At 30.8% G+C, this 11,592-nt stretch overlaps 1 protein-coding gene across 1 annotated transcript; it reads left to right on the top strand.

The window, feature by feature from the left end:
- Positions 1 to 556: 556 nt before the first annotated feature.
- LOC120256724 (zinc finger MYM-type protein 1-like) lies at positions 557 to 11,209 on the top strand. The gene is made up of 2 exons (XM_039264404.1): positions 557 to 677; positions 10,257 to 11,209. The coding sequence occupies exons 1-2, from the start codon at positions 557 to 559 to the stop codon at positions 11,207 to 11,209; spliced, it is 1,074 nt and encodes a 357-aa protein (XP_039120338.1).
- Positions 11,210 to 11,592: the final 383 nt, after the last annotated feature.

The following is an 11,592-nucleotide window of genomic DNA, read 5'->3' on the forward strand; positions in this document are numbered from 1 at the left end:
CATGAAGCTTATCCTCCATCATCTCATTGGTCAATCCTAACATTTAACATTAAAAAATATTACTAAAATCCACATAGAAATAAGAAAAATAAATAGATAAATAAATCAAGATAAAAGGAAATAAATAACACACTTTGTAGTTACCCCCAAATTTCTTTCACATATCCTTCTCTACATCCTTGGGAATTTTCCTCCATCTTAGCCACAAGCTAGTAAAGAAATTTATTATTATTATTTTTATAATAATTGCTGACACCCCTTTCTCTTAAAAAAAAATTATAATAAATCTAAGTTAGTTATTAATATGTAAAAGTATAAAATCAATAAATTAATTAAACCACTAAACCAAAATAATTTGATTGTAGCATTGAACAAAATCCTAAATATCTTCAATCTACCTATTTCCAAGAAAAGCAAACTTTATTTTTTGCTTGGATCTTCTGGAGTGATTCTTCCTATTATAAGACTTATGTTTGATGCTGCATATCTTTTCCTATGACACTTTCCCATGCAGTAGAAAATCCATTAGAACTAGAATCCAATTTCTCATTTACAAATGGGTCCATGGTCAGATGATGCTTCAATTGGTATATCGTTATTTGTTGATAGTAAAGATCATGGAGTGATTATAGATGATGTTGATATCAATGGTTCTTCGGTGGATGGAGTGGTTAAAGGTACCTTCAAGGGTGGATGATAGGCTGGATTCTTTGATTAGTAATTGATTACTACTCGCTTCATACACTTGAGCTTTACTTTTATTTTTGGCTTTAGGATCCTTTGGTTTAGCCATTGCAACTCTGAGATAAAAAAAATGTTAGTACATAACTAATTAGATATCTTCGACTATGGAGTTAATAAGATAACTAAAAAAAATCAAAATAAAAATTAAAAACAAATGTTGGTAAACAACAAATCAGATTTGAATAACTAAAAAACAACAATTAAATTATTTACTATGATAACAATTAAACAAGTTTACATATATAAAACAATATATACTTAACAAATAACTAAATTAAAAATATCAATCATCACTAGAGTAAGGAAATTTGTTTTCTTCATCATCTTCATATTCATCTCCATCATCCCGGTTCTCCACATTGTTTTCATCATCCACATACTTATTTTCATTTTTGTCTTCATCATCATTAAGTTTACTGCATTTTCTTCTTGCTTAACAAAGGAGTTTACCTCTTCAAATCTACCATTAGCAAGAACAATTGGGATTTCAAGTTACTCTAAAGCAATAACATATGTAGGAATAAGCATTTCATCTTTTTGTTAAATTTCTTCAATCAAATTAGTTGTACTTTCTCCATGATTATCCCTTTTAGAAAGGTGAAATGAACTCCTTGCATTTGTTTTGAATACCATCCATTAATCATGTTGATCTATTTTATTGGAGGGATAAAAACTACAATAAACTTGTTGAGCTTGATCAACTAACACAACTAATTCATTACCAAGAAGTACTAATTTGTGTTTAATTTCAACAAGGCCATGCTAAAGTTCAACTTTAATCCCTTGTTCTAAGCTAAGCCAATGACATTTAAAATGTGCACTTCTATTTCCAACCCCAACTAATTGGACTATATTCTCCAAAACACTATAAAAGTTCTTCTCGTAATCATTTTAAGAACTCCCTTTCATGGATAATCTACTAGTTTTTGTACTCCAATATTGCCTATAGTGTTACACATGGAACTTAAAACCATTTACAAAATAACTTTTATAAAAATATGCAATTCACCTTCGACCATACGACATTTCAACAATGGGAAAGTCTACTTCATTTTTATGTTCAACTACCTAAAATGCATAAGACATGGATCGATGATTTATTTTATAAATGTATGTGCTTAGTAGTAATACAACCATTTTTTTTAAACAAAACTTACAAATTTTCTTAACCATTTTGGTAATCTTGTATCTCACAATTTCTCTAGTTCTTTGTTAGATATATTCACGTATTCTCTTTTTGTCACAATTTCTGCAGCAAAATATTCCTCTTCCTCTAGAAATCTACCTTATATAGTGGACTCAAAAGTTCACAGGGATGAGAAAAAATTGAAAGTCGTTCCATAGATTATATATCTCCACCATCATCATTACGAGCTACACAATTCAATCTTTGTTTCCATAGTAGATTTAAAATACATAAAATAAAGTGATGATATTTCCTAAATAATATATGTCTCACGTATAGATCCTTCCACACATGCTTGATTTTTCACTTTCTTCTTCAGATGATGTAAAAATCTAAATATCGTAATAGGAAAACAAGGTTTAAATTATCATATAAAATATTGGAATTGGCATATATGTAATTGACTAAATGTTTAGGCAATGTTTAGTACTATAACCTTTCAGATGGATATATCCATCGATAATGCACTAGTCTACCAATCTTAGTCTGGTCAGATAAGTAAATTGGAAAATATCCTATTGAGTTAGAAAATCCAAGAGGAAAGCTCTTTTCTAATTTGTATTTTGATTCAACAATGTTAACTTCTAATCAGTTGATATATTCTACTTGTATTTCAGTTAAGCACAAATCCCTAAAGAAATATGAGAGTTTAATGATTTCATCATATATTGAGCTGATCACCATATCAAGAGTAGCAATTGGTAGCAAATGTTAGATGAAAACAAGGCAAGCATAGCTTTTCAGTATAGAGCTTATCATTAGCTTTGTTCACATACTGAGATATGTTTGACGCAAAATCATCTAAAAGTTTTAACTATTTTACCCACACACAAATGCCTTCTATTTTCTTTGCCCAAAGTGTACCGGCTTGAGGCCTGTAAACTTGACCATTAGTTTCTACTAATTCCAATTTTTACAATTGTAATACACTGCTAAATCCTTACTATACTTTATGTTTTCTTTAGTTTTGCCCTTAATATCCATTATCATGTTGACCACATTCTTTAAAACATTTCATTTAATATGTATCACATCTAAATTGTAGTGAATAAGAATTGTGTGTCAATAAGGTAACTCCCAAAATATATTTTTTTTTCATTACCCAATTATGACTTTCTCCATAACCTAAAAGCTTTTCTTTATTATATTTTGTACCACATGTGATATTTTGAATGGAATTTAACTATGTCAATATTTTTTGACATGAAAATAAAGGAATGAGACAGTCATATTTAACTCTTTTTTCTAAAGTTATATTTTCGGCTCATAAAAGGATGATCAGTTCATAAGAATTAGTGATGATAATAAAAATTAAGTATGGCTTTTTATGATGGATCTGAAAGACTTAATATGTTCCATATAATAAGGGCATGAAAAAATTCCATGAGTACTCCAATCGGGTAATATGTCATATGTTGGAAAATCATTAAGTGTCCATAGACTATGTTTTGGCATGGACTCTTCTTTCTAGGAATGACCATATTATGAAATAAATATGACTACTTTATTTACATATCTAAGGAGGCAAATTGTAAACAACAATCATTATCGGCCAAATAGAATATGGTTTTATTGCTAGTCTGAAAGAATTACATAATCAGAGTCTCATGGATATGTTTGGCTGACATGTTGCCATATCTCCCCTTTAACATCTAAGCACTCCATCAGTACTTTGATTAGTTGCGTGTTATGTCATATTTTCCATAGTTTTTGATGTCATAAAGAGCCTTAGAATTTTCTATTTAAGTAGCAAATGGTGTAAAATCTGGCAAGAAATTTCCTTTTGCCTCCCCTTTTTTGGATGACTCTCAATTTTCTCAAGTTATAGCAAGGGTATCAAACAAAGCAATGGTCAAGTTCAACAACCTCTTTATAAAACAACATGCAACTATATTAACACATGTATTTTCTTATAACCCACTCCAAGATTTTGCATCCTCGACTTTTTTTTTCTATAAAAGTTATCAAGTAAGAATTCATTTTTTGGAAGCACATTATTAATCATCATGGTAATACGATTACAACTTGCTTTGCTCATATTAAACTCAGACTTTTAATTTAGTAGTTATGATAAATCTAATAGCTTTGTGTTCTTTGTGCAACTTTGATATAGTGATGCATCTATATCATTCAACAAAGAATAGAATTTGATTGCCTTGGAGTTAGGATCTTCTTCCACGAAACTTGATCCACTATTATGATAAGGGGGAATATTAAAAATTGGGGCTACAAAATTTATAACCATTTAAGCATATGGATTTTGGAATTTTACTTGATACCTTATTTCAACATGATTGTGTCCATATCTTTTATATTGTCCAATTTCATATTTCCCATAAGAAGTCTTAGTTGTATAACGAACCATGAATTCATTTATATAAAGGTTCTTACGCATTGTATCAGTAATATGTAAAGGCAATTGATATCTCTACTATCTTAAAAAATTACCATTGATGAATGACACTTGATCCCTATGACAATACATCCAAAATTGATCTCTATTTTATGCTGCAAGGCTCAAAATGCTACCAAACATATAAGTTGATTTTAGAAAAAAAAAAAAAAAGCATGGGAACATTGTGTTACTATTTCAACAAGAAATCATATGCTTTAAAATTTCACCCATCAATACATGAAAGGTGTTATAAAGTCCTAAATTCAAGTATCTAAAGAAATAAATTAAGATAGCACAATTTCTCATTAATACCAAACAAATGAGTAATAAAAAGCAAGCATGAGCAAAGAATCTTGCATTGTGATAGTGAGTAAAGGATCACATTTTCTCCTTACTCGCAATAGAAACTGGTGGCTTACCTAATATTATTTTGCATGCAATTCCAACAATAAATTCATGCTTAAAAAAAATACTGATAGCGAAAATAAAATCATTTGATAATATTAGAATGGAACATATGCTCAATATTATTATCCCAATTCAACTTCATTTCAATCTATATTTACAGAACTAAGAAACAGTAATTGAAAATGTACACCATTAATAAGAGCTTTAAATCCAATTTGGTAAGTCTATGAGGCCTAAGAACTATTAGTTAGAGAAGAAAATTTAAAGTTTTACACTTGTACCCTGCATTAAGGAAACTAAGTCATCAATTATCATTTACTATATATTTCACTCATCGTTGAATTGTTGATTTCTATGCATAACATTTTGATAAAATGTGAATAAGTGGAGCTTTTTTCTTTTTATTGAATATCCAGGAATTTTCATACAAAGAGATTAACTTATAATTATTTACCAAGAAAACAACCAAATGTTAGCAAATATATATATATATATATATATATATATATATATTACTAACAGTGAGTTTCATATATTTCAAAAATGGTCTAAATTAGACATCTTATTTATGAAGATGCAATTAATGATATAGTCATATATAAATTAGTTACTAATAAGTGCTATATTATACATATCATATCGATCATCTTTAGCACTTTAGTGGTCCTCAAGGGTGTTTTAATAACTAATTGGTACTTAGTTTGTTTCATTATTGCTTGCAGGACAAAAGAAGCACATCAAAAGCCAAAGGAAGAAAATCGGAAGCAAAATGGTGCCAAAAGCAACAAACAGAGTTACACAAATAAGCTACACGCCCGTGTATTTGGCCATGTACATTTTGGCAAGTAAGAAATCTAGAGAAATACACGGACACTGTGTACATGACCGTTCACTCTCCAACTAGAGTCATATCGAGAAGCACATGGCTGTGTAGATGAAGTACACACCCATGTACATTCAAGAAGTTACAGAGCATGATCCAGAGGAGAACACAGGCAGATGCAAAGCACACGGCCATGCAACTCAAGAGATAAAGTGAAGATCCATCCGTAGATTTACATGATCATGTACATCAAACCGTGTACCCCAAGGAACGAGTTCTTGATTCATCCAGAGATCTACTTGGGCAAGATATAGACCCGTGTAATTGGCCTTGTATCAGTCGGATTTTTGGGGATATAAATAGAAGGCTGAAAAAGTTATTTGGGATCTACTTTATGATCTAATTTTGGGGACAAAAGATCTAAGGACTAATGGCTAGGATTTGGAGGAGATCAAAGTATCAAGGAGGAGATTGAAGGAGTCACTGTAGTAACGATCTAAGGGCTATGATATCGGCTCACATCTAGTCCAATCTTGAAGACATTAAGAGGAGGTTTCTTTTCCATGGCTAGGGTTTTAGAGCTTTATTTCCATTGCTTAGTTATGAACATTGACACCATGGAAGGCTAACTTCCTTGGGTGTCCGGATTGATGTAGCTTGGGATGACTTTATTTTGATATTGGTTTTTAATATAGATTACCTTCGGCTTTTTGGGTTCATCTATGTCTCTTTATTGTTGATCTAGAGTAATGAGAGCGGCTATTTCATATTGATTTCATGATTAAGATCAAGAGATTCATCATGAGAGATCAATTATAGATTAATAGAATCAAGAGTGCGCACTAGAGATAGGCCACTTGTGATTTTTCTGAAGTGGAGTTATGTAGCAAGAGTTTTGATTCCTATTAGGGATTTTCTAGATCTCTCTGTAATCGTGCAAAAGTAGATTTAGAAGAGATTCACTCTTATCGTAACATGAGATTAGGCACCGAGGAGTCTTGATAGAGTACTTGGTGTATATTTGAAATCCCTCGGTCCAACAAAGCTAGGGTTTATCTATATTGAATTGCTATTAGTTTAATTCCTAGGTTCCCAAGTGAAATCATATTCGGGCACCTTTTTCATTTATTGTCTCTTGTTTATATTATCCTTGATTTGGTCATTTATTTATGTTTGTCTTTAGAGTTTGACTTTTGACCATTGATTATTAGTTAGCTAACGGAGATAGAATTAGTACTAGTATTATCTAGTCCTTGAGGATTCAACCTTGCTTCTGAGCATATTATTATTTTAATCAGTATACGCACTTGCGTGGGTCCCTATTAGCTACATATCAACTTTGATTAAAGTCCAACAATCTACACATTGATTAGTTCTTTTGGTAGAGCTTTAGGATGATTGTACTTTAATTAATGCCTATCTCACATGTTAATTATTAGCTTTATGGATGAAGTTTTAGAGTTTTGGCTAACCTCTAGTTAGGTTCAGTAGACATCAATATTTAGGGCCCGTTTGATTGGCGGTAATGAGGTCCTGAGTATGGGAATCATTTTCTCTATCCGTCCAAACCAATGTCTAGATATTTCTAATAAAGGAATGAAACCCAAAACGAGAATGAGGGGAGTTTAATTCCCCCAACTAGTTAATATAATCTCCACTAAAATCAAGGGTAATGTGCAGCATGCAATGGAAATTGTCATTTTTGCCACTCCTCTTTTAGCATCTCTTTTTTTTTTCACAATTTTGCAGATCATCTCACACCTCCTCTCATCCTTCATTAGAAGCCAAGCTCACCAATGCACATCGGAGAAGTAGCCAACCAACACCACCCGGGGAGAAGCAGATCTAGTAAAGAAAGCTCTTTCCTCTTCTTCATTCTAAGTCAATTCTTTGATTTTTTTTATCTCCTCTCCCTCCCCCTCTTCTTTTCATTTGTGACTTTTATTCACTTTTTGGTGGATTTTGTTGATCATCATCATTCTTTATTTCATATGTGCAAATTGTTTTACTTTTCTTCTATGTTTTCTTCAGTTTGTGTTAAGTGGCATTTGGTTGAATGCAATTCTAAATGTAATGGATTTCCAATTACAATGTAACTAGAAATACTTAGTTTTTAAAATACAGTGCAATCAAATCTTGTGTTTGGTTGGATGTAACTGGAATTACTGTATTATCAAATTTTATGTTTGTTTGGAAGGATTTGTAAATCTGAAATTCGAAAACACATGTTTGGTTGGATGTATTTTGAGGATATGGTAACTCATGGTAAGATTCCCTCTATACTTTATAATGTATCAATTTGTTATGATATACTAATTATTAAATATTTATTAATTATTAACTTTAGTATTTAATTTATTATATTATTTATTATTATATTTAAAAGTGTTATATTTAATCATTAGTAATAATAAATTAAATTAATTATTAATTTAATTAATAATTAAATTATCAACCAATTTCTTGTGAATTAATTCAATTAATTCATTGTCCATTTAGACTGTTCCATACCAGTGCAAAGGATAAGATTTCATTAATGGTTATTTAGCAAACAACAATCTAACTTACCCATATCTATTTTTAAAGCAAATAAGTTTGGGCTTCAATTGTATGGATCACTCACATAACTAACATGTTGATATAAGTTAGTGAATATATTTTTAAATTGCTTGATTATTCGTGAATATATTTATTTCATCTATTTGATTTTTTTTTGGAAAAATAAAGATAGTTTAGATTTTTTATAGAAATTATTATTTATAAATTAACATACAAATATTTCATTTATTTCTTTAATGAGGATGACAAACCTAGTTTTCATGTCATGCATGCAAATAAAATCTCAACAAAGGCATCTACTTTTATAATACCTTTATAAGCAAAACAACATTAGATTTGATCTTGATCATCATTCCAATCTCAATGTTTCCATACTGAACAACAGAAAAATGTCTCAATATTGCAAATTCCAATCTCATCATTGCAACTAATAATCCTCATAAAAAAAATGATCATTCAAGACTCAAACACAATTAAGTAGGGGTCGAGCTGTGTGTATTTTTGTGGGGTCAAATGACCCCACAAATTTCTAAAATCCTTTAATATATATTTATATATTAGTTTAAAAAAGCTAAGTTGACCCCACAAAATTAAAAAGCTGGGCCAACCTTACTTTTTGAGAATGAGAACGTTGGCTTAAGTGCTTAACAATTAACATAAAGCATCAATGAATCAATGATATCATTATATATATATAATATAATAATAACGTTATAATGAATCAATGATATAATATTATAATATATTTTCTAAAAGTTGTTGCCTTTACAGCTTTACTCATTTCTCCAGATCTCTGATCTCACATTCTCACTCAAACCAGGCAGCCACCAACCTTTTTTTTTCACAATCCCTTTTCACCATCTTGATTCTAGCCACCTCCATCTCCGCCGCAAGCCCTCATCAGTGCATTGTGTTCCTCTTTTCTTGGGATTCCGGCTTCTCCACATAATCCATATCTCAATCCTAGGTAAAACCATAATCTCCAATTTTCCATGATTCCATCTTATAATTCCTATTTCTCTATCACTCTATGAATTATTGCTAATTTTCTATGGAGTATGGACTATAGTCTATGGATAATGGATGAACATCATGAACATATAATATTACAAATTTACAATTAGTTATGCATGCATTTCTAGGAGTGAATGCTCAATCTTTTAGTGTGAATGCTCAATCTTTTAGTGTAATGTTTTGTGTACAAATTAATCTACTGATGGAGTTCATTGGAGTTGAATTGATAGTCATGAAAGTTACTTTTTCTTGATCATCATTAAAGTGTTGTGAATGTTTGATTTATCCATAGAAAAGATTCAAAAGAATGTAAATTATGTAATAGAGTCACAAATGCTAGCTTTCTGTGAATGTTTTTTGTGATTACATAAATTATCATTAAACTTTTGTTATTTTTTCTAATGTTAGTGAATGAAAAAATACTTCAAAAGGAAAACATTGTTTGAAGAATCAAGTTCAACTCCTGAAAATAGTGATGAACCTAAAATAACTCAACAATGTTCAAAACAAGCTCATGTTGAAGTTGATTTAAAAAATTTGCCCGTGGATCTAGAACTTCATCCTTTAATTTCAACTTAGCATCCTAATGATCAAGATAAAGTACGGAGAGCATACTTACAAAAGGGACCTTGCCAACCATGCAATCATAATTTTCAACAAACAAGCATTGGGAATGTGTTGCGTCGATTTAATCCGAGTTGGTTTGATGAGTATGGCAATTGGTTAGAGTATAGCATAGCTAAAGATGTTGCATTCTATTTATATTGTTATCTTTTTAAACCAGATATCAGAAAGCAAGAAAGTGCAGACTCATTTGTCATTGAAGGTTTTACAAATTGGAATAAGAAAGATAGATTGAAAACTCATATCGGTGGGCTTAATAGTGCCCATAATCAAGCTTATAGAAAATCTCAAGACTTGATGAATCAAAATCAAAATATTCAATCTATTTTGATTAAGCATGGAGATCAAGCTCGAAGTGAATATCGCACAAGATTGACTGCTTTAGTAGATTGTCTTCGATTTCTTTTGCGACAAGGGTTTTCGTGGTCATGATGAATCCGAGGAATCAAACAATCAAGGAAATTTTTTTGAACTCTTGCATTTTCTTACTAAACATAATGAAGCCATCAATAGTGTTGTTTTGAAGAATGCTCCTAGCAATCTAAAATTAACAGCTCATGATATTCAAAATGACATTATAAGTGCTACAACAATTGAGACAACAAAGGCAATTATTAATGAGTTAGGAGATGATTTATTTGCAATCTTGGTAGATGAATCTCGTGATGTCTCAAATAAGGAACAAATGGCTCTTGTTTTGCGTTACATGAATAATAGAGGTTGTATTGTTGAACACTTTTTAGCTATTGTTCATGTTTCTGACACTACTGCATTGTCACTCAAAGAAGCAATTGAGTCTATGTTCTCTAAGCATGGATTAAGTTTATCAAGATTACGTGGACAAGGTTATGATGGAGCTAGCAACATGCGGGGTGAATTTAATGGTTTGAAATGTTTAATTTTGAAGGAAAATGAGTTTGCCTTCTATATTCATTGCTTTGCATATCAACTTCAATTAACTCTTGTAGCAATTGCAAAAAATGAAGATTCCGTTGCCTCACTTTTTCAGAATGTTGGTTGTTTACTTAATATTGTTGGAGCTTCATGTAAGAGGTATGATATTCTTAGAGAAAGTCAAGCTTCTAGAGTTGCCGAGGCTCTAAAAAATGATGAGCTTGCAAGTGGAAAAGGCTTTAACCAAGAAATTAGTCTTAAACGTGCCACTGATACTAGATGGGGTTCACATTATGGAACATTACTAAACTTAATTATTTTGTTCCCTTCTGTGATTGATGTACTTGAAAATGTTGGTGAGAATGGTTTGAATTCAGAGCAAAGGGTGGAAGCACAATTCTTATTGCAAATGCTTAAATCTTTTGATTTCATTTTCAACTTACATTTGATGAGAAATGTGCTAGGCATTACAAATGAATTGTCAAAGTCTTTACAAAGAAAGGATCAAGACATAGTTAATGCTATGGAGTTGGTTAAAATATCTAAACAAAGGCTTCAATAAAAAAAATCCTAATCAATGTTTCATAAGTAATAACTTTTTTCCCAACATAGAACTGTCTTCGAGCATTAGATGGAACACATATCAGAGTAAATTTACCTAAAGATGATCGACCAAGATATATGACAGGAAAATATGAAATCACCACTAATGTAACAGGTTGTTATTGTCTAGATATGCAATTCATATATATCTTATTTGGCTGGGAAGGATCTGCTTATAATAGTCAAGTTCGTAGAGATGTTGTTACAAACCCTAACGGATTATAGGTTTCAAATGGTAAATAAAGTGTGCTATCATTACTTTTGCAATTTATTTTTAATAACAAAATGGCCCCCCTTAAACCATTGGCTAATAACATATATTCATACACATGTTAGATTTTA

Source organism: Dioscorea cayenensis, unplaced genomic scaffold (genome assembly GCF_009730915.1).
Source record: "Dioscorea cayenensis subsp. rotundata cultivar TDr96_F1 unplaced genomic scaffold, TDr96_F1_v2_PseudoChromosome.rev07_lg8_w22 25.fasta BLBR01001582.1, whole genome shotgun sequence".
Lineage (NCBI taxonomy): Eukaryota > Viridiplantae > Streptophyta > Magnoliopsida > Dioscoreales > Dioscoreaceae > Dioscorea > Dioscorea cayenensis.